The 24113-nt window shown below is 35.8% G+C and overlaps 1 protein-coding gene across 12 annotated transcripts in view; it reads left to right on the forward strand.

Annotated features, from left to right (window-relative positions):
* KCNMA1 (potassium calcium-activated channel subfamily M alpha 1) overlaps positions 1–24113 on the forward strand; it is a 447551-nt gene that overhangs the window by 317517 nt on the left and 105921 nt on the right. For all 12 annotated transcript variants that reach the window (XM_069019298.1, XM_069019294.1, XM_069019295.1 and 9 more), the window contains 3 exons: positions 1321–1476; positions 9118–9227; positions 11612–11680. In XM_069019298.1, the coding sequence (XP_068875399.1) occupies positions 1321–1476; positions 9118–9227; positions 11612–11680 (335 nt within the window). The remainder of the gene's footprint in view (positions 1–1320; positions 1477–9117; positions 9228–11611; positions 11681–24113) is intronic.

The raw sequence follows: 24113 nt of genomic DNA on the forward strand, positions 1-24113 counted from the left end.
AAATTTTCAAGCAGCAGCTCCAAACTAAGTAAAATTACATGGTTTTTTATATAAAACATAGCTCAGTTGTTGAACTTGGTACTAAAAATATTGTGAAGTTAAAAATTACAATCCTCTTTGGAAAGGAATATGAAAAAACTTTTTGCCAGTAAATTTGTGACCTTTAAACACAATGAAGTAAATTTATTCAATTCTGAGATATGGAAGTCCATGAACTCCTGACTAACAGGATTAGGAGGAATATATCAGATAACACAGTACTCACATGTGTTTCTTTTATTATTTCTGAAAGAATCAACCACTGCCCACTGTTTGAGAAAAAGCTTGACTGTGTAAACCTTCATTCAATAAAATACACAATAAATCTGATACTAAGAAGGTTTGATAACAACTCTGTGTAACCTGTTGCTAGAACAAGAGCAACTACTGTTGCTTCTTATGTCCTCTTCCTGTATGTTATGGAAGAAACCTGTCTTTTTATAGACTAAAAACAAGGTGTTTGTCTGCTTTATACAGGTTCAGAGGAGATTTTTTAAGTCCTGCAGTTTGTTTGGTATTCCAGTGATTGTCTCTTCAAGAACGGCTTTTATCAATGTGCTGAACTGTGGTATTAATTTAGGAAGCGAACCAAGGATGAAAGACTGTGTTTCCTTGTATCTATCCAAATGTAGAAGTTACATGTAAGAGAAAATCCAGCAGTTATGCCAATAGCTGAACAATATTTATACTTAACTAAATGATCAGTTTAAATACTGCAGATGTGTCTTGCTCAGTTATTTTCTTCATTCTATCTTATAAATAGCATTCTTAGAAAAAAGTTTGGATTTTCACTGTCAAGTACTCTGCTTTATGGTGGAAGAAATGAAATAGAAAAGACAGAAGATGTTTTAATGGGACCTTTTTAAATTATAGTATCCTTTAAAGGTTGCAGCTTCACATAAGTTGTAATCCAAGTTATATTAGCTTCCTGTATATTATGTGTGTTCCTTATCAGACAGTAGCTCAAAATGCTGTAAAAGGAACATGCAGAAGGTAAGGAGAGATTTACAATATTCTACTTGTTCAGGTGTGAGGATGGACCTGACAGTGCCACAGCCAGCATGTTCTGAGAAATGTGAGATTTTATCTCTAGTTAGGTAAGAGTGGAACATTCCTTAGCATAGAATTAAGCTCTGAAACACTTGAAGTGCTTCTGCCTACTCAGAAAAAGTCAAGGCATTGATAGAGAAAATCACTGCTATCTTCTCCAACACCACACTGCATTTGAGGAGGTATTTCTGGTTCTTCACCTGTGGGATATTTTGTTTGTTTGTTTTCCAGGCCCATCTACTAAATATCCCAAGCTGGAACTGGAAAGAAGGGGATGATGCAATCTGTCTTGCTGAGCTGAAGCTGGGTTTCATAGCCCAGAGCTGCCTGGCACCGGGCCTTTCAACAATGTTAGCCAACCTCTTCTCTATGAGGTCATTCATAAAGGTAATGCCTTGTCTCATTAAAACCTATTCGTCTGCAATTCAGGTTGTCAGAAACTGGAGTAGAGAACATGACTCAAATGTTGAACAGATAGAAAGACACTGACAGATTTTGTAACACACACAAAAAAAACCCAAACAACACACGCTTCCATGCAACAGTTTTTTGCTGAAAATTGGGCAGTAAACCAGGTTCTGTCAAGTTGTGTTTTTATTTTTATTTTTATTCAGCACATGTCTGGCCTTTACACCTTTTCCAAACCATCATCCATTTCCAGGGAGGTATTTCTGGCATTTTGTGGTTTTGCTTGATTTTAGATAAACCACATGTTTATCTATGAGAAAAGTTGCTGCTATTAAAACAAAAATATGATTTATATAAGTCCCATATAGCAACAAAGTGCCCAGAAAAAGGGACTGGTCATTTTGGTCTTTTACATCAGGTAACTAGTGGACCTCTGACTGTAAGTAAATAAGGAACATGTGTTAGCACTGAAGCCCAAACTTCCCACAACATCATTCATCAGCCGAAGAAAGCAGCTTCCCTCTCTGTCCAAACACCGGGACCGACTGACCGCACACCCAGGTGAAACAAAAGAGTAGCCAGACGCACCCCACCTTAGAGGCTAGCTCTTTTGTTTTTCTTAAGTGCCAAGCAATTTGTCCCCCTAGCAACACGTATGGGGGAAATTCCTTTAACATAAAAAACCCAAAATAAAACAAAGACCAAAACAAAACAACCAAAAAAACCAACCGGGAGAGCTCCTAAAACCCCAACATAGTTCCAGTACAGTTACAGATTGGATCTCATTGATAAACAGTTTTAAGGTGAAGGCTCAGCTTTGCAAGGCATTACTCAAATTACATCTGAGTATTTCTCTGTACACAGACTAAGCATAAAAATAGCAATGAATTTGATTTGGAGGAAGCTGTCATTGTCAGTTTTGCTCTTGTGTCTGATTTTATATAGTTACACAAGAGTAGTGTGCAGACGTACCTTAACTTGTGTGAATTCAAATGTCATCTTCACATGGCACTGGGAGGAAAAAATGCCATAATATAGTGCATTAAAATTGCAATACTTGGTTAGTACTGGTTAAAAGTATGTTTTCCACTTAACTAGGAGTGAATTTTCTAGGCAAGTAAAATGCTTATCTTCACTTCCAAAGATCTCTGACTAATTTAAAATCTGAAGCCAAATAAATTAAAATAATTGAGACACATTTCTTTATGTGAATCCACCTCTTTTGGTGATAACAAAAGGTTTGTTTATTTAGCTAAAAGGATGTTCTTTCTCATGTCTGTCTCACTCTAAAAGCTTGAAAAAGAAAACTTACTGAATAGTGGATATGAATCAGCAGTGCATTGTAGGAGAGCAGCTACATTGGTTAGAAAAGCTAAAGAGGACTCTATTGAAGAGAAATATGTCCATTCCTTAAAAGAGCCTTCATCCCTTTTCATTAAGAACATTGAATTTTAATACTGTCAGACCTTCATAAATTCCTTGGATAAACATTATTAGTGGAGTCTCTCATCAGTCAGGAGTTCGCCAGGAAAATGTACGGAAACTTCTGTATTTTTTAATGAAAGTTTGAAATGTGTGTTTGTTCCGCCTCCATAGTGTGATTGGAAAGTGATTTAATGTGCCATAAATGTTTGGTCAGTCAAACACAAATGGACATGATTGACGGTGACATTGCACACATTTAACTCATTATGTGTTACTTTACAGCAAAATTATTTGTGTAAACAGTCTGCTCAGTGTTAGAAGTAAAACAAACTAAGAAACCTCAAAATATTTATTCCTAATATTTTCCTTTTGGTTTTAGCAATGTAGCATTATATTGAATCTTTTATACTCTTTTTGGCACCAAACTGAACAAAAATGAAATCAGCTTAAAGAGATTAATGTTCTGTAAACACTTAAATAGATTGCACCAAACTATATGCTAAGGGAAAAAGCCCCAAAAAACTTTACACCTGTAAACTGTATTTTAATAGTCCAGTCTTCTTATAGCATGGACTGTTACCATTGTATTAGAAAAGGAATTTGGACTCTTTATTGACTTGTGCAGTCTCAGAAAAAGATGGAAATACTGTACTGTACTGCAGTTTCTGTATTGTTTGGGTTAACAAGTGCATACCAGAAGTCTATCCATATGAAAACATGGCAAAAAGCAGATAAATGGAATAATAGAGGTGATCAAATTTTGTCCCTGTATACAATCCTACAAGCCAATATAAGTTAGTATTGTTGTGTAAATTAATAAAATGTGGAATGTAATAGTCGAGTGTAACACAAGTCCACAGCCAAATTAATTTTGTCTTTGCTCTGTAGGTAAGACAGCCAGTACACCTCATTCCAGATCTGAAAATTATCTAGAGCTGTCTCTATTATCCTCTAAGCTATTTTGAGAGCAGGAATGTTTTGTGGGCTCTTTTGGCAGCTTTTGCACACAGCTACACATATGCAATACCCACTTGACGTTTCTTTCTAGTCCAGGCTGAGAGACATAATAAAGCCACACAGATTTACATTGTTTGGGTGCCTTCCTACACTGATGGAACACATCAACTTGTTTGCTATTTATTTTTGACCACCTAGGCAGCCTTGGACTGTTTTAAAGTGTGGCACTCAGTATGAACAGTGACCTCCTTGACATATAGAAGGGATTTAAAAGGGGGGTGAGAAGGAAATGCAATGTCTCAATTTATTGTGAGGTTCTTCAGGAAGCTGCATAAACTGATTACATGATCCTCCTCACAGGACCTAGACCAAATATTAAATGTAGCTTGTTACCAAATACGTTTCTCTTCAAAGATCATGTTAAGATCTTCCTGACTGTAATGTTTTTAATCATTGATTCTAGGAATTAGAACCTGTAAAACCTGTCGTGGTTTAAAACTGTTTGCTGTGTACACCTAGTATCAGTTCTTGTGATGAGAGTATATTTGCCTTGGGCTAAAGTCTACCATGGGACTGCATTTTCAGTCAATCATTTGAGGAGATCAACATCAATCTATCTTTTGCCTCATAACTGGATAGAAATCTTGCCCTGTTTTGTAAATTTGAAACTATTAGAAGTAGAGCCTGTATGCTTTTTGGTTCAAATCCATCAAGGCCAGCATCTAAAAAACAATTGCATGTCATTATATTTCAAGAATACTCTCTCTGCCTTGACACACTACAAAATTCTGCATTAGTATTAATGAGGAAAGGTGCATAAATCTCATTTGAAATTAGAACTAATCCAAATTAGCATATTTGATGTTTTATAAAATATACTCTTTTTGTACACATTTTAAAAATCATCCTTGCATACAGAAAGCTGTGGAAATAGTTGACTGAGACTGTAAAGCCTTCATAGTACTAAGGATATTTGTTAGCTTTGATTTCAGCAGACAATGGAATTGACTAAAGAGGTAGTTGATAATTTGTAATACTTAAGGAAATGCAATTGTAAGACTGTAAATGTAAGAAGCTTCACTCTGTGATACGACCATAAGAACTGCTTTCAGCCAATTACTTCTCTGTCAGATTTAGATATCCATATGTAAAGGCATAACAAAAGTAGACATTTACACAAGCAATTTGGGTGGACTGAAAGGGCATTATAGGTGAATGGGAGGAAATGTTTAAACTATATTGCTTTCAATATACACTTCCTTTTCAAGTGCCAATCAAGAATGTTCAAGATCATATTCAGTTAGGACAAGGGATTATGGCTTTAACCATAAAGGCAGAAGGCAGGATTGGATTAGATGTTAGGATGAAACTGTTTACTATGAGGGTGGTGAGGCACTGGAACAGGTTGCCCAGAGAAGTTGTGGTTGCCTTATACCTGGAAGTGTCCAAGGCCAGTTGGATGGGGCTCTGAGCAACCTGGTCTAGTGGAAGGTGACCCTGCCCACAGCAGGGGGATTGAAATGAGACAGTCTTTCAGATCCCTTCCAACCCAAACCATTCTATTATTCTATGGGTACTTTCTTTTCACTCTTACCTATATTAGAGAAATACAATGCTGCGGAGAAGAGAATTGTAACATTAAACATCCTCAAAGGCTTTGTCCTGTTTTGTGCTCTTTCCGTGGTGGTGATGACCTGATCTTATTCAATGCTAAGGAGCAGACTTTACATCTGCTTTCACTGTGCTATAAAGGAATTTAAATTTTGTTACTTCCTTAATATTTTTAAAGACACTCTGCTGTCCTTTCCCTTGCAAAATGCAATGAAAAATCCTAGGTCACGCTGCAACTCTAGCATTTGTTCTCTGTTTTGATAGTGATACTTAGATCTTGGCAGAACAGATTATATAGCATGATCAGGTTCAGGTACACTCAATCTCTTTTCATGTAACTATTTATGTCATTACACTGAAAACCAAATGCTATGGGCAAGATAGATCATTTGGAGCTACAGAGCTCCTGGTAATTACACTGCTGGGTGTAGGGCTGGGTGTATTAAAGGTTTTCATTTTCTCCTGACAATACTAATGGTTGTGCTTGCAAGAGCTACATAATTTTATCATATCTCTGTCACCATGTCTCACTAGGAATTGATTATATTATGTAAATATATTTTCTGATAACAATATTGTATCTATATACAAGATAGAGGAGAGACGAGGAGTATCATGCCTTAAAAAAAGATACAAATGAAAATTATATTTCTTCTCTTGGGATGCACTATGTAATTTTCCAGCTATTCTTCATATAGGCTGTTGAAGCAGTGGGTAATTTATTTTATGACTATCCAGGAGACAGAATTGCAGTGTGACTTAGTCATGGAGAGATAATCATGTGTTTACAGTACTAGAGAGGAATCTGGAAGATATAGATTCAAGTTCTTGTGGTAGTATGGCAGATTCTGGATCAGGTCCAACAGTTACCTAAACTTTAAAATATCATCACAAAGGCTTAAAGTAGTCAAGAGCATAATGACTCCTAAGGCATTTTTCCTCACTTTTAAGGATTTTGAAATTAGTATGTTATTGACATGGATTATGGATGGAGCGGATCTGTGGAACCTTAGTCTCTTAAAACTTAGAGTAAGGACTCAAGAAAATAGAAACAAAACACTGAATACTGATGGTTCTTAATAGTAATTTCATTTCTAGCAGATCAGCAGGTACTGCCTTTCAAAAGATACCAGGCAGGTGACCGTCTGTCTCTTTGAAATCACAGAGAAAATGTCATGGCTCAGGTGGAGATAAAACGGAAAGGTCATCTTTAGTTGACAGTTATGATCATCTTATAATAACATTTTATAGCATCCCAAATATCAGCAATTCTTTAAACTCAATAATCAACATTTCATGGTATCCTAACAGAGCATATCTTAAACACTCCAATCACTTAAGGAAGTTTAATTTAGTCCTAATTGATATCTTGAGATACTTGAGCTTAATCACTGCTTTGCAAATGTTTGGTTTTTTCCAGTCCTTTCTTGGTCCTTGACTATGGGCGAGTATTTAACTATAGATCTGATCTGGAGTTCCTCCCTCCAAATCAAAACCATCTGCTTAAAGAAAAGAAAGCAAGGGAAGAAAGTAGAAAGGGAGACACGTAATGTATTTGTATATTTCTTCCAGCCCCAGGTGGTGTCAATCTAAGAAAAAGCCACAAAACAGACCATAAGTTACAAACATGCCCTTGCTATCATTACTCTTATTTTTTTACTAAGCCTGTACTATATCTCTCTTCTGTATATAGAGTTGCTGATCAGCAACATTTGCAAGCTTCCTATAGATAAAAGGGTTATAAAAAATGTGATATGGCTTCTCTGTGTGTGGTGGGGAATAACACAATGCAAATCCCTTTTACCATCCCACATGGCCTCTGAATGGTGAAACAATTTCTATGGAAGAAATTTCTCCTGATTGTTTGCAGCCCACTTGTCAGGCTCTATATGATTTTGAACATCTCCATATTGCAATTTATTTTTGCAGTTGTTTACATTTCCAGAGCTAAAGTAACTGATTATTTGGCAGCCTGTCAACAGGGGAAGGGAATAAAACAACAACAAAAATAACAACCAAAAAACCAAAACCAACCAACCAAAAAAAACCAAAAAAACACTAAACCTCACTAAACACCCCAAAGAAAATAAAAAAGAAGAGGAAAAAAATCATTGTAACTTACATTTCACCAGGTTTCTTAACAAGTTTCCAATCCTCCTGTTCTTTAGAGCATTTTTTTGAAAGAGTGCCTTTTGACAAGTTTAACATGAGTAAAAGATTGATGAATCCCAAATTAATACTCAGCCTGTAGGATAAAAATGCAAACTTATCTAAAATACTATAGAAAGTCCTGTCAAAATAGCTCTGGAATACTGAAATTTGAAAACTTGAAATTTTTTGATCCAAGAAAATCATAGAATCACAGAATATCTTGAGTTTGAAGGGACCGACAGGGATCATTGAGTCCAGCTCCTGGCTCTGCACAGGACATCCCCAAGAGTCACACCCTGTGCCTGAGGGCATTGTCCAAGCACTGCTTGAACTCTGCCAGGCTGCTGCTGTGACCACTTCCCTGGGGAGCTGTTCCAGTGCCCAACCACCCTCTGGGTGAAGAAGCTTTTCCTGGTATTCAACCTAAACCTCCCTGGCTCAGCTTCAGGCCATTTCCTTGGGTCCTGTCAGCAGAGATCAGTGCCTGTCCCTCCTCTTCCCCTCATGAGGAAGCTGAAACTGCAATGGGGTCTCCCCTCAGTCTCCTCCAGGCTGAACAGACCAAGTGGCCTCAGCCACTCCTCATTCAGCTTCCCCTCAAGACCCTTCACCACCTTCATTGTCCTCCTCTGGATGCTCTCTAACAGTTTAAAGTCTTTTTTTATATTGTGGTGCTGCAGACTGCCCCCAGGACTTAGTCAGGTCGCCCCAGAGCAGAGCAGGACAGTCCCATCCCTTGCCCAGCTGGTGATGCCTCCCCAACAAAGGCTGAGAAAGCTGGGGCTGTTCAGCCTGAAGAGGGAAGGTTGTGTGGAGACCTCATAGCAACCTTCCAGTATCTGAAGGGGGCTACAGGGAAACCAGAGAGGGATTCTTTTTATGAACTGTAGTGATAGGACAACGAGTAGTAGGTAAAAATGGAAAGAAATTTAGGCTAGATATTAGGAAGAAATTCTTTACTGTGAGAGTGGTTAAACACTTAAACAGTTTGCCCAGGGAGGTTGTGGATGCCCCAGTTCAGGCAGTGTTCAAGGCCAAATTGGATAAGGCCTTAAGCAACCTGTGCTAGTGGGAGGTGTCCTTCCCCTGGCCGGGGGGTCTGGGATTAGGTGATCTTTAAGGTCCCTTCCAACCCTTTACATTCTGTGATTCTGCTGTTTTTAAAAAGAGGAAATCATGAAACTTTTTTCCTCATGCTCTCTATGAACCTGATTTCACTGCATGCTCAATGTGCTTGACAAGAATTCAGTGTTTGATTTTTGTATAGGATACTTGATTTACTGACTACAGGGATTCGGTTTTGGGGTTTTTTTTTCAGCATTCTAGAAAGCCCCTTAAAAATAAGTGCTGTTAATTGCCATAACAGTGTACTGACTTATGTGATAAAATCTGAATCATGTTTAAGCAGTTGTTTGTACATTTTAAAGAAGGCTGTTACTTTTACTCAGAACTCTGCATCTGTTTCTTTGGTTTTAGATTGAGGAGGATACGTGGCAGAAATACTACCTGGAAGGAGTTGCAAATGAAATGTATACAGAATATCTGTCTAGTGCCTTTGTTGGTTTGTCCTTCCCTGCAGTTTGTGAGTAAGTAGAAATACATTTAATATACAGAAGTAGTTCCCTTCTTGCAAGAGAAATCTATTTTTTTTGCAGGAGACCTTTTCACTCTGCTAAAGTCCTAATATTGCTATATCAGATGGTGTCTAATAAAATAAACATTAAAGCAATCACTGCATGGAAGTATGTAATGCCTGGTTTCAGGAGAGATTTGTAATTAAGTGATTGTAAATAAAAGCATAAATGTTTTTGGTATTGAACAAACTCATCAGCAATCTCTTTAAATTGAGTTATTTACTCAAAAGCTGTATCCTGTGGTTTTTTCTAATGATTCCTATTCTTTGAATAGTGGTGGTCAGTATCAGCATCTTGGCTTGTGTTCCATTCCAAGGAAACCATTAATTCAACAGATGTCATGGAGTCATATAAGCCGTGTGGCACCCAGAGCTCTGTGGAAGTGGTTGCAAACCACTTGCACCAAGTGAAATACATCAGAGAAGATATGTCAATTCAGTTGAAAGAAGCATAGAGTACATAAACATAGCATAAGCCATGCAATAACTTCATTTCTGGAGACTGAAAAATGCCTGTATTTATCCCAGAATGGGTCTGTGTATGAGAGATTTGTATGCATAAGGTTTGTTTGATAAATACTTCAGCCACATAATCAGGCTAGTTTGGCACGCTCATATTTCCTCATTGGTTGGCATTGCTCTTCATTCCAGTCATACTGGAAGGTCACCACAAGGGCTGTGGACAGCTTTTGCTAGGGGCTGTGGAAATTCTTAAAAAGAAACAGACCCTACTTTGATGAGCTTGGTGTCAAACTAGTTAATGTAGAAAAACTTCTGAAGACTCCATTCTTACAGGAGGAAATAGATGAAGAAGTAAAATACCATCTTCTTATGTAAAGGAGGATGAGTATGCTTTTACTCCTAACTTCTCGCACCTTTCCCAGTTTTTACAGGAGCATAAACATGGCATCAGAATGAGGGGAAAACAACTGTTAGACAAATGTTATCCATTTAGAAATTGTCTGGGATGTAGCTATGACAGAGCCCAGTCTTCAATTTCCTGGTAAAATTAAGGGGTTCTCACTCCATCCTTCTACTGTGTCAGCCAAACTGTGTCGAGTTTACTGAGGGGAAAAGTTTTTTACTATAGCTACAAAATTTATGTGGATTTCTTGAAACAGGAAATCTCATATTTCAGAAATGTGTATTCAGAATGAATTGTAGTTTGTGCTGTTAACACTAGCTACAGTCATGGAAATTAAATCTCCATGCCAAACCATTTCCAAATGTGTCAAGTTTCTGTATGAGTTTGTAGGAAGATTTGACTGAGACTGTATTTGACATGAAGCTGACATTCATTTATTTGTGCTGGTAGAATGGAGATAATCAATAAAGAAAGGGTGCTTATTGAGATTTAGAAAGATTTCTAAACTTTGGAGCTCTCCTCAAGCATTTGGGTATCTGAAACATTAGCAAACTGTGTTGGCTAGTTTAAGTAAAACAAAAAGTTTTATCTCAAAATTTCCAGCATACTAATAGCTCCATTAAGAGCCCATTGAAAATTAAAATGTAGTGTTACTTATTAATGAGTTTGGTGCATAGGTATTTTCATTACTGTAAGAATTGCCTGCTCAATTTCCAGAAGAAGCAGAGGACAATGACAGCAAAAAGTCTATTGCATTGGTTTGTGAAGGGGAAATTGAAGCAGTGGATAAGCTTAGTGTATTCAGCTACCCGTAAAATATACAGACTTTGAGAACGGATTTTGTAGTGTAGCTTTTAAATTCATACAGTCAATGACATTTTAAAAGTCTGAAATTAAATGAAATGTTCTGCTTCCTCAGGTTATTTGTCATAAATGCAAGTCTAGGAATGTGATTCTTTTGTAAATAGGCTGCCAGACAGTCTGGATAACAAAGAGCATGCTGAGACAGTGAGGATGGGAAACTCAGTATTGCTGAAGAATTTCAAGCTTTTGATGTCAACACTAGGGGGAAGAATTAGATGGAAACAGAAGTTAATATTAGTCTGCCAGTTCTATTTATAACTCCATGTGTGTGTACTGTGTAAACATATTCCAACCAATATATTTTCAATATGTGAATGTAATTCCTAACATTCTGTGCCCTTGGATATTGCTGGACCACTGTGAATGATGTTGATTGAAGATAAACTAACCAAACTGTCCCTCACTAGCGCTGAGTCTTGTAATATTTAGTAACGTAAGGCTAACCTTACCTTAGGTTCCAGGCCTACCATTCTCTACCCCAAAATTTTCCTAATGACGCCAGTGCATCTCTGGATTGACACTCGACCTACCAGTGGGAACAGCCACCTGTACATATGTGATGTTGGTGGTGAAAAGGGACTGACTCTTGGCCTCTTCTCTTCCTGCAGACTGGTGTTTGCGAAACTAAAGCTGTTAATGATAGCCATAGAGTACAAGTCGGAAAAACGCGAAAGCAGGTACGTCCAATGCCTCCAACTTTGGAAGTTCTGGAATGCACTGTCAAGAATTTTGCCTGCTTTTTTTTCAGAATGAACATAGCTATTCTTTGAAACATTTCAGAATATATTTAGCATGCCATTGCATTGCAGCATTTCATGTAGTACTGAAAGGCACTTGTTTCTGCCCTCTTCCTCCCTGAAGTTAATCCAAGTCAGAAAGTTTAGTAGAAGGTGCAGTAGTACTTATGTCCCATCTCCAGAAGTGATTCTACTTATGGAAAAGCTTACAATATTTTTGTCTGTAGTGTATCTCTTTTAATCAAAGGTCCAGCTTACTCTACTGAAACCAGAAAAGTGGAAATCAGATGCAGTATCAAAATTCATGATGGCTATGTGTATTCTCAAAATACAAATTTCATTTAAATTAGTTTGGGAAAACCAATTTAGATAGGATACAGGATAAAAAAAATATAGGGTAAACATAATATTTAAATGGTGTCTGTTCTGACAAAACTTACATGAATAACATAATGAAACTGGAAAAAGTTAATTTAGCCTTGAAATTACCAATTGGGTAGCTACTTTCTTAATCAAAAAGAAAAAAAAAACCCCATTATTTAGTAAAGATTCGCAGATGGGAAAAGAAGTGTTTCTTGCATTTTTTTTGTACAAAAGTTCATAGAAACCTGATTGAATATTGGAGTCAATCTTCCATCAACTTGTCCATCAGTGCTTTAAACGATATTCATTTTTAGGTAACAAACATTTATAAATGTTCTCTGCCACATGTGGAGGGTCATATAATAAAAATAATGACAATACTGACTTTGAGAGGAATTTGATTTTCCGCTTTCAAAATTATGTTTTGTACTGCTGTAGTAAACCTGGAGTGATACATATTAGTTCATCTTTGTGGCTACTAATTACCTTTTAGTGGCTAAAGGGCACTTTTGAGGGCAATTGCTTCTTCTCACAGGAGAACCAATTCTGTCAGTTGAACTCATTCTACAGTTTCTGGGGTTTTGAAAGTTTTATACTTATTATTAACTTTCATAATTTCTCTTTATTAAAAGAATCTATAAAACCTGTGTTAGACATTTGACGTGGAAAAAGCAGTGTTACAACTATTTATGAGTATTTCCATGCCCTATAGTTGATTTTGCTGGATTCTTCCCTGTGTTATAAAATGAAATGTGAAGCAGTGTAGGTACTATTGGTATCATTTTTGTTCACACTGTGCTGATTAAGAAATCCTTATTTTTTTAATGTCAGATTTTTATGCTGTATTCAGCTCCTTTGGACTCTTAAAATACTTTTCCATTGAATGACCTCATTCTGTGTTAGCTAATGTAAAGCAAACAATCTATTCTTCTGTCTCTGAACAATTTAATCTCTTGCTAGAAAAAGAAAAAATATGATAGTAACAGCAGTGGAACAATTTACCAGCTTTTGTGTCTTCAATATTAAGAAATATTTGGTTTCTGTTTTTCTCCTAACAATTATTGGCCAACTTTATGGTGCCATTACTTCAGTTGTCATTTACTTTTATAAGAGGTAATATTGCAGTCTTTTGCAGTAATAACAGATTGTTCTTGGCTTCCATATCATTCTTTGCATTAACTTCAGTGGGAGTAGGATTGAGTTCTTAATCAAAAGGTGGTGCAGAGGATCCCACAAAAAGTAACACAGTGTGATACAATCATGTCCGTCTCACTTAAAGCCCTGTAGGTAACAGTTTGCAATCAATTAATTTACTAGGGAAAAAAAAGGAGCCTAAAATTGCAGGAAACAATACTAACAAAGGGATATTGACAGCTGGATTTGGTGAATATGTATGCAACAAGAGGAGAGCATATAAGGTAGATAGTCACATTTTCTTATAACCCTGATCCACAGTAATATCTGCTGATTTTAGTAACCAGTGATAATTTTATAGTCACTGTTGGATCAATCACAGAGCTACCTGCAGCATATCTTTACTGTTCTACTTGTTTTTGTTCTCTTAAACCCAAATATGTTAACTACATATTTGTGGTTTTCTGATCCTTTAGTCCAACCAGAAAGGTAATGCAACAAAACTTCAATTTCTCACCTCCTAAATATACTTGCATCTCCATGCATATTATTAAATGAAAAGATGGGGAATTAAAGTTAGAATAACATAGTTTAGAAGTACACACTCTTTTTGAACCATGTAAATTTGTCATTTGTCAATTATGTTTGTTGATGCTGACATTGGAAATATTTTATTACGCTCATATCTAAATTTCTTCCTGGTAATTCTTCATGAAGGTGAAGTGGGAACTAACTATGCATATTCTTTTAAGCTTTCAGACTTTATGGGAGTGACAAAAAGTAGATACATGCTTATTTATTTTATAATTACACTTTGCATTCATATTTTGTAAAACTTGAGAAGTTTTATATCATTTAAAATTTAGAGAAACAATAGGAAATAAAACGAAAAATTTAGAACATTATCTAGGCAGCACCCTTTTATTAAGAGCTAATAATTCCTACCATAGCTGAGACAGGTCTAGGAACAGGATTTTCAGAAGCAGAGGAAATTTTCAAAGCATTCTTTCTACTTAAAAGATGAGAAGATCTTACTCCCAACATGTTATTAGTCATAATAAAATGTCTGTATCATTAAATTATATATCAGATTTTTTACTTACACAGGGAGTTCCCTGTTAAGATTAGTTTCATCTGCCTTCATCACTTTGCACTCAGAGCTAAAGCAGTGAAAAAGATTCAGGAGTGTGTGCAGCTCTCAACAGTAGTAATGTAAGGGCATTCGAAATTTCCTAATCCCCTCTTCAAATCTTCAACTCAGTCTTAAGGATAAATACTAGTCCCATCCCATTCAATGGCAGACTTTTATTTGACTGCTAATATCTTCATTAGATGTAGAATGGCATAAATGCTAATTTACCACTGCACATTTTTTTTCTCTCCAGGCAGTCACCTAGATTCTAGTTTTCTAAACCTTTCTGATTTACAGCCAAATTCTGTTAACTCTGCTGTAAGGAGTTTGAAATCAATAGTAATTATGAATTATCAGAATTCTCTCCAAGTTAATACTGCTGTACAAGTTAGTAGCAGCTGAGCTTCCTGCCTGCAGATGGTTTTTTGCTTCTTTTTTCCTGACTACTGATAAAGCTACACAAAACAGAAAGCACGCCTTGATAACAAATTTTGTCAGTATTAGATAGGTAATTATAAACAATTAAGATTTTACAGGATGCTTAAAAGCAGCTATTCAAGCCTAAATATAAGTAATATAGTTATAAATATGATAAATGCATATTAGTTTTCGAATAATGGGTAGAGTATCTAGAGTATGTTTATTTTTTTAGGCAACTGCTTCTCATCAAGGTATCTTAAAGATTAATTAAAATAGCCATCATTAGATTTTTGTAACCTTTACACTTATATATTTAATAATGTTTAAATTACTTCTCAGCTATCAAAGAAATCTCTGAGTTTACAAATCTCAATTTAGAGTGCTTCTGACCAGCTACTAAAGTCTGCACTCTAGTAACTCCAGCTCACGATATGAGTTAGCCATTCCTTCATCTGTGATTGGTTTCTGGGAATGTTATAAACCCTTTACTAAATATAGGAAGCACTTAATTTTTTGTCTCCCTGATGCAAGCCAAATACTATAGCTTAAAAAATGCTCTTAGCTCATTTGGAGAGAGATTTTGGCTTTTTTGTAGAAAAATGCAAAGGAAACATGGAGAACATGAACCTGAAAATGTCCCCATGTTAAATATATAAAGAAACCTAACAGTACAAAATTCAGATATTCAAACTCCTCATCTGAAATCCCTTTTAGAGAGATTTCTGCCTTCCTTTTTCCCCTGTATTTTTTTTTCTTCATAAGTAAGCAAGAAGGAAAGCCTAACCAGGATTCTTCCCTCCTGCTCCCCATTTATACTCCTCTTGTAAAATTTTCTCTTTGTCTATCCATATATTTGTTCTCATTCTCAGCAGAAAAACCTTTAAGCCTTGAAGACTTTTAAATAAAGGGTTTTTTTGCTTTTGCTTTGGTGTCAGTTGATTTCCTATCAAAGTGTTTGATTTGCAATTTTTTTCTTGTCGTTTGCAGAAGCCGAAAGCGGTATGCCCTCTTCGTTACCTTTCCTTCCAACCTCAATCCTACCTTCACTCCTTCTAACTTCAGGACTAATTCCTTGCCAAGAACACAGGAAGATAACATCTTTGTCTATCTTTCTCTGTATATACACACACATATATACATATATATTTATCTATCTGTGTGTGTATATATATATCTGTGTGTATATTTATATATGAGCCCCCAATCTCAAGGAGGAGAGAGAGAACAGCATTTTGTCTCTCCACTGTTTCTTGTGACTCATGCACTAACTTCTTTGCAGGAAGTACAAAATAAAACAGGATTAGTTTTTTAGGCTTTTTTGTCCCCTTTGTGGAGTCATTGGTGTATCAGATTGTTGCATTTGAAAAGCAGATTTTGCTGTTAATATCTCCTGTCCTCATTTTGACTGTATCATGACGATGTATATTTCGTCTTTACCAGCCCTTGTGCTGCCATATTGTTTTCATATTCACACTTTCATTGATGTCCTCCTTTCCCCAGAGTCTTCCTTCAAAACACATCTTACAATACAGTAGTTCATGTTCTCTTGCAGTCTCATCTTCCATTAACAACAACCAGATACCTGATCCTTTGCATTTCTGGTCCTGTTTTGAGTCCAGTTATTCATAATACAGCACTCATTAAACCTGTTGTACTGTTCCAGTGAAAGTGCCATGGATAGTTTGTATTATATGTCACATTCATTTTAATGACATTTATTAACTCATTTATGAAGATGTTACTGAATGTATTTGTTTCTCAGCTTTGGGGTTTTTTTTGAGATGGCATGTTTTGCATTTTCTTTGGTATACCATGCTATGAGTCCTTTCTAGTCTACATTCTATCATGCTGCTATTGGTTTGGATGAAGAAAATAAGGCATGTTCTTCCATATCCTTGTCTCTCCTCATCTCTCTTCCCCCTGACAGCTGGTTTTTTTTCCTAATTGCTTATAGCAGTCTGTCTGACTGTCACTGATGGTCTGGAGACCTGCTCTCATTGTCCAGACATGTCAATTTCCTTCTTCATCACGCTCTTCAAACTTTACTTTCCATGTCTGTTCTGTTGTGTATGTTGTATGTGTTATATGTATTTAAGTTTTAGTCTTCCTATAGTTTCTGAGTAGATGTGTGATAAGAGAGGTGGCTTCCTGTCAGTTTGGCATTATTGATATGATCCAACTGCAGAGAAGTTACTGCAACACTTAGCATCTCCAAGGATCTGCAGCTGTTGCACCTCTACTTTGCTTCTTGCTTCTAAGTAAATCTTATCTTGTGGTGAAGGCATGTTAATGCTGGCATGATGAGCAATATGAAGAAGTGTTGTATCAAGTGAAGTTGCTTGCTCCCAGAATAAAGTATATTGTTGTGCCTCATTGTACTGATAATTAATCACTTCTGGAACCAGAAGGAATAATTTAATTGTTTCCCAGTGTATTGAGTTCACCATCACTGTTGAACTAGTTTGGACTATGCCCAAATAAAATACCTCATGCACATCCTGTAGACCATGACTTAGTAGGTGCTGTTGTAAAAAACTTAACTCCTGGGAGCAACCTTTTATATGCTTGTAGTAATTAAGCTTTAATATACTGTAGCATGTAATGTGCACTGTGTCTTTTGCCTTGTATTCTTTTTAGTGTCTTACTAGATTTTGCTGTATAGAGCAATATGGAGCATTATGAATTAATGTCAGTGATAGAGCCCAGAAGAAAGAAGCAATACTTACGTGTTACAATTAGTGTGAAAACTGGTATGTGCACAACTCCCACTATGAGATTTGTGCACCTACTGTCACACTCCACTTCAAAACATACCCTGAAACAAAAAACGTTAGCTTTAACTACTTCTATAGTTGGATGAATGACATGGTATGTTTTAAAAGGCCATAATGCTAATAGTGGTACTTTTTATCTGGGCATAGCATGAAACTATCAAGACGAATAGCTGGTTTTGTTTAAAAGTGTGGTATCTATAGTCAGTAATACCACATAATTTTGTTTTAGATAATGTATTCATAGTACTTTAACAGTATTATATCCTCCTGATTACTAGATGATATTGCTACTGTTTGAGTTGCATGGGGAATGGTACAGTACATCTACCACAAGGTTTAAAACAGAATTGTTACAGCTTTTGTTATGCGTTTAGTCAAAATTTTGCTGTTGTGTTTCATTTAATTCAACAATTGGTCTTTTTTTTTCTTTAGAATAGGGTGATGGCAGTCACATGGGTAGCCATACAGCTGAAAACAGCAAACAAAAAAAGAAGTAGGGTTACTAAATCAGACAAGTTTCCTTGATGCAGGAAGGAACTGTTCAATTGGTCTCTGATAATGGGATTCATCACACCTAACTTTATCAAAATGTTAAACGTCTAATCTCCTGTTAGCTATCCAGACTTAGTCCATAATTGCAAGGGAAGAGAGAGACAGTTCTTGAATGCATTAGAATTCAATCCCAAAATGGATGAGATTAATCCCACCTTTAGTGCTGTCTAAAATGTAACATTCAAAGTAAGACCAAACAGGAATAGTACGTAACAGAGACATGGATAAGGAAAATCCTTAAAAGATCTCTTCTGGTGCATGTTGCTATTGGTTGACCTTACCTATGCTTTCAGTTTTCAGTGTTCTTGTAGTGCTGCTAAAATTTTGTTACCCTTGCGTATTTGCTGGGCACCTCCACATGCCTTTGTCAGCTCAGTTTAAAGACCTTCACCACACCTCTTCCTTATTAATAAGATCCCTCTTTTGTTTTTCTCAGAGAAGGCTGACAGTTACGTATATCTGAGAGTCAGCCACTGTACTACTATGTCTAGATTAAGAGTTCAAAGTTACATTCATTCACAACTTCAGTAGTAGTGGGAGCCTGCTCAGTTTCAAGCTATGCAAAGCAAATTGTGGAGCTATGCTACTTAGCAAGTGGCCTACTAGTAAACACATACTGCGTAATAATGGTTCAGACTCTTGACACTGATTGGTTGCTTTTTCCATGTAGTTCATGTAGAAGATAGCTGAATATTCTAGAAAACTACAGGAAACATTTTTCATCTCCTGCTGAAATCTTTCGTATGCTGATAAATTATTAGAAGTAATGTTTTAAATATTCTAATAATATGAAAAGGTATCACGTTTCTATAACTTTTTAATAGCGTTTTAGCCCAAGAAGCATAATTTGAATACAATATGTGTGATATTTGAAAGCAGGAGACACCTAACAGCAGAAATGAGTCAAAAATAAATATCTGGAGGGAATTAGTCCTACCCCAAAGTGTCAGTTCACAAATTGTCTTACAGTTAAAATCTCCAGTTATTAGGCTCTCCATCAAATACCTTTAAGTTCAAGAAAGCATAGAAGATCTGCAATCAGTAATCAAAACCTTAGCTTACTTTTAGTGCTTTAAAGGAAGATACAATATTGGTATGCTTTAACTAGGTCAGAGTATTGGTGTATTGTGCAGTCAGTCATCCGTGCACTACCAAAAAGTATTGAGCAGCACTCATGTTCTGGAGTAGTTTCAGGTAGATAGGAATGGATGAACAGATATTTTCCTGTATCTGTATTTTTTTGAAGGTAGCAAATATACTTAAAATATCAGAAAGATATAAACCAATAAGTAAGTTGATCACAATTAACACACAGTGAGAAACATGAGTGGATATCTATTCTCCACAGACATGAAAAAGTCATCATGTCCTATCTTAACTTTTCATTGAACAATCTGTGTAAAGAAAACCATAAACATTCATCTAGAATTTCTGTGACCTTGTTTGAATTTTTCATTTTTTTTAAACTTTCCATCTCAAATGTGCACTGATTTCTGTTTGTGTTTCACCTGCTTATATTTCTGTCAGTCTGGGAACTCATTTTCGGCTGTGTAGATAATACTCCTGATTCTTTTTTGTGCTTTAAGTGTTCAGTGTCAGATTGGATGGGGCTTTGAACAATCTGTTCTAGTGAAAAGTATCCCTGACCATGATGTGAGGGTTGTAATTAGGTGATTTTTAAAGGTCCCTTTGAACATAAATCATTCTATGATTCAGTCTGTGTTTCCGAAGAGTACAACTAAATTCAAGGCTGATTTCCACATTTTCAGTGTGGGACATTTTCATTGCTCTTAGATGCATGGTCCTGCATTTAGTCACCAAGTGAATCTTCTTTAGCAAATGGGGTAACTTTTGCAGATAAGTGTAGAACACAGGTTTCCAAACTGCATATTTTATTCCACAAGTGGCTTCCTAATTGTAATATTATCAAAAAGTAATGGAACTGACTTCTCCTAAGTTTATGGTGGTGAAGTATGTTAAATTCCCATTGAGCACATTAAATCGTATTTAATTTACATGGCTTTAATTGCCATGTGTCCTAAACATTCATGTGTGAAGGAGCAAGCAATCATGTGAGCCCTGTCATGAAAGGTTTTATCCTGAGGAATGTTATTTCTGGAACTGGAATCGTTAAAGAAATTATGACTAAATGTTTTTGAGCTTGCTATTACTTGATTAGTTTCTGAGGTAACCTAAACAAGAAATGTTATAGAATTACAAAGTTTGATCAAGATCTTATAAGCTTCTAAAGTACTTGGCCTTCCTTACTTGGTTTCATGAGCTGATTTAGGAGATAAAAAAATCAAATTGTGCTTTATGATAAAAACGTGTTTCAAAAAATCAGCGTTATTTTCAGTAATATTTTTTCTGATGTGTGGCACAGAATGCATATGGATTAGCTATATCTATTGCTATTAAACCTCATGAATTTCTGTCCTTTTTCCCTTTTCTTTTGTAGCCTTGGAGATATTTAAAAATGAGACATTAGCTGAAGCTGTCTCTCTTAAAACTCCTGTTTAGTTTGCAATATACTTTATATTCTCAGCTATGGAGATATATATATATATGCATATTTTAATATTAAAAAACACATGCATCTCTAAATAACTGATGGATGCATTTTTCTTGAAATACTCAGAAGACTGTTTTGTTTTTCTCTGTGCTGTTTGTTCCCCATATTCTATTTTAATTCAAAACTTTTCCCTTGCTGTATATTAGAGTGAGTGCTTATCAAAGCATAACTTCAGCTAATGACACTACAGGTGTCATAAGAAATAATTCAGTTACAGCTTTAATAAGCAGTATATTTAATATATCCATACAGACTCAGTAGAAATTGCTCACGATTTTGCTCTGGTTATATATCAGTGTGTATATAAACCCAAAGCTTTATGAACTTTTGCTGTAACTCTTAGCCAGTAGCAGTGATGGGGCAAGTTAATTTTCATTTCCAACAGAAGATTTTCCTGCTGGGTTCATACTGCATTAACTGTTGTCACATCTCTATTTTGTGGTTATAAATACATTGTATTTGTGAAAAGAGGTATATGTGAATGAAGTATAAGATATGAAAAAAATAAAGTCTGTACACTGACCCATGTGAATTGATTTAGTGTGTCTCAGAAAACCTTGAGATACAAAATCATGCTCACAATACATTGCATCCTAAATGAAGCCAGTTACTTCTAATTTATGACTGCATTCCATGCATCTTGAAAGAACAGCTTCATATGCTTATTACTTCATTAAATTTTAAGTTTTGTTGTGAGGAGTGAACATTTATACATCTAGTGGTTACCTCAGTTTGCGGAGTTTGGGTTGTTGAGGTTTGGGTAGGAGCTTTTACTCTTTGGTATGGTTTATCCATATCCAAGAATTGTATTGAGGAAAAATCCAGCCTGGGTCTCTGTAATGAAATGTGTTCATCTGTTTTCACTGAAAAGCTGTAACATTTAAGTGACTTCAGAATCAAGTAAAGAAATAAAAAGTATTTTTCAGACAGAGCAGTACCCATTTGTACCTAAGAAAAACAGCCAACCCAAACTATACTACAAGACCTTACATATTTTATATGGAACAGTATAATAAATACATGAGATTAGCCTCTATAGAAGATTTTTTGAGTTTAGCAGCTAAATTTTTAGTGTAGTGGCAGGTTACTACATAATAGCAGGCAGGGAGGAGGAAAGGTAGAGACTAAGATGGCCAGTACAGCACTCTGCAAGTGCTAGTAAGTACTTTTTGGGTTCAATTGACAAAAGCTTGTGCAGGAAAGCTAAATTTTCCAACCTGTTTTTGACCTGAGGGACTGGTTTCATATGAAGAAATTATTATGTGATTTTTTCTTCTTTTTTTTTTTCCTCCTGTTTTATTCCATTTTAAACCTGTGAAAATGCATTTTAAAACTGCATTAGGTAAAAGTTTTCATTGCAAGTGCAGCCATTAGGCCCAATTCACTAACAAAATTAATACTAGCTATGATGCTAGATGATAAAGAAAATAAACACTGGAAAATATGGAAAATAAATACTAGATATGATACTAGATGATACTAGTTGATGATAGATGATGCTAGTTTAGCTGTGTAACTTTATTTCATCCCATGTATCCGTGTGTGTAATACAGATGTTATTTGTACCATCACATTTCATTTTCTGCAAATATTACTAAAGTGTGCTGTGGAGATGAGCCTGCTTTCTGTGGTGATACCTTCCAATTTCTGTAGTTCTCCTCTCCTTTTTTATTTTTTTGTTGCAAAGCTTGAAACTGTGAATGAAGGAAAGGGAAGGATAGCTGGGTAGACGCTTTCTTTGAGATTTGATTTCTGTTCCAGCCTCTGACACAGACTATCTGTGTGAGAGGGGGATAATAATTTTAACCAAGTCTTCTGCAGCTGACCTCTGATTAACTATATTCATTATTTTGGGAATCAGAGGCTGGGCTTTTGGAAATGCTGAGCATTCTTACAGCAGAAGTCCCTAGAAAGTGTATATGGAGCTATGCAATGCTAAACACTTAGAAGAAGTTCGCCTGTAGGCATCCCAGATTAGTAAATACTATATCTCATAGTGACCTAATCTCTCCTCTGTAAAATGAGATTATACTATATCTTTGTTCTTCCTGTCCTGTAAAAGAAATGAAAAGTTTGTGCGTCTTTTGCGTGCTGTAGAGACGAACATTGCAGAAAAACACACAAGAAAAATAAGATGCTGATTTTAAAGAGAGATAAATTACATGAAGTCATGCCTGAAGTAGTGGCAGTAAAATACCACTGAATGAAGTTTCAGATTGTGAGAAGGAAGGAGGTTGTGGGTATTAAATTAAGAGCTGTATTGTAAGATCTACCTAATGGGGGCTGAATTATGACTTTATGACCAACCTTTTACTTCTGAACTCATGAGCACTTTATTTTGTGCCTGCATATTCTTGTCACAGGGCCTTGCGGGCATGTGGAATTACACAAAAAAATGTGCCCATTATTAATCTTTCAGATACATTATGTTGTCATACTAATTTATTCCTAATGTGTAGAGAATAAATAACATATTGAATAAGAGATGTACTGAGATCCATTTTCCCTCGTAACAGTAGCATGAAAGACTTTGGACCTTCAAATTTTAGTAATGTATGTCTGTTCAGAATTGTGCTTTATTTATTTTTGTGTATATGTACTTCCCTAAAATCAATTTTTGCTAGATGGACAAGTGTTTAAATTGCTGGTAGTCTTTATTTACTCTAAAATGCATATGCATACCATTACTACATTTTGAGTTAGAAAAGCTGAACTTTAATAAAAGACAAAAGAGAGAAAACTTTTGAAAAGCTATATTCAGTTTTAGAGAGTCAAAAGCTAAGATATATTACACATTAATAAAACTTACTGGAGAATATATTTATATTTATCTCTATCTGTATATTCATATTTTGCTTGGTACTTTGCAAAGTGCCTAACCTAAAATCTAGAGTTAAATAATTATGAAAATAAAGAAGATATTTCATAGACATGGAGTACCTCACTTCTTGATACCAGTTCCTTTGTCAAAGATAGCTGAGGCTCTTCTGTCATGGTGGTTGGGTTATTTTTTTTCTTTCATGGCTGCATAGCCGAGTTTTAAAAATTTTCTATCCATTTTATGTTTTTTCAGCTGTCATGACTGGTTGTCTTGTACCATTCCCCTTGAGTGTATGTGTGTATTTATGATTTTAAACAATAACATTACATGTCCAGATAGGGGTCCCATTAACTTTCTATTTCACTAGAAATTGGCAAAAATTTGCATCAAAAGGTTTAGTTTCATAAGTGATATTTTTTGTTGTTATTGAGTGGTGTTTACTGCTTTCCTTTTCACCGTATTGTGAATTTTTCACCACTTTGCATGACAGAGCAAGAAAACAGCAATGCTCAGCTTCACACATCACGTTTCTGAGAGGTTTTTGTGTAGTCTATATTTAAAGCAAAAAGATAAGAAAACAGATGTAAGCACTTACATGATGTGAT

The sequence above is a fragment of the Aphelocoma coerulescens genome, chromosome 6 (genome assembly GCF_041296385.1).
Source record: "Aphelocoma coerulescens isolate FSJ_1873_10779 chromosome 6, UR_Acoe_1.0, whole genome shotgun sequence".
Classification (NCBI taxonomy): Eukaryota; Metazoa; Chordata; class Aves; order Passeriformes; family Corvidae; genus Aphelocoma; species Aphelocoma coerulescens.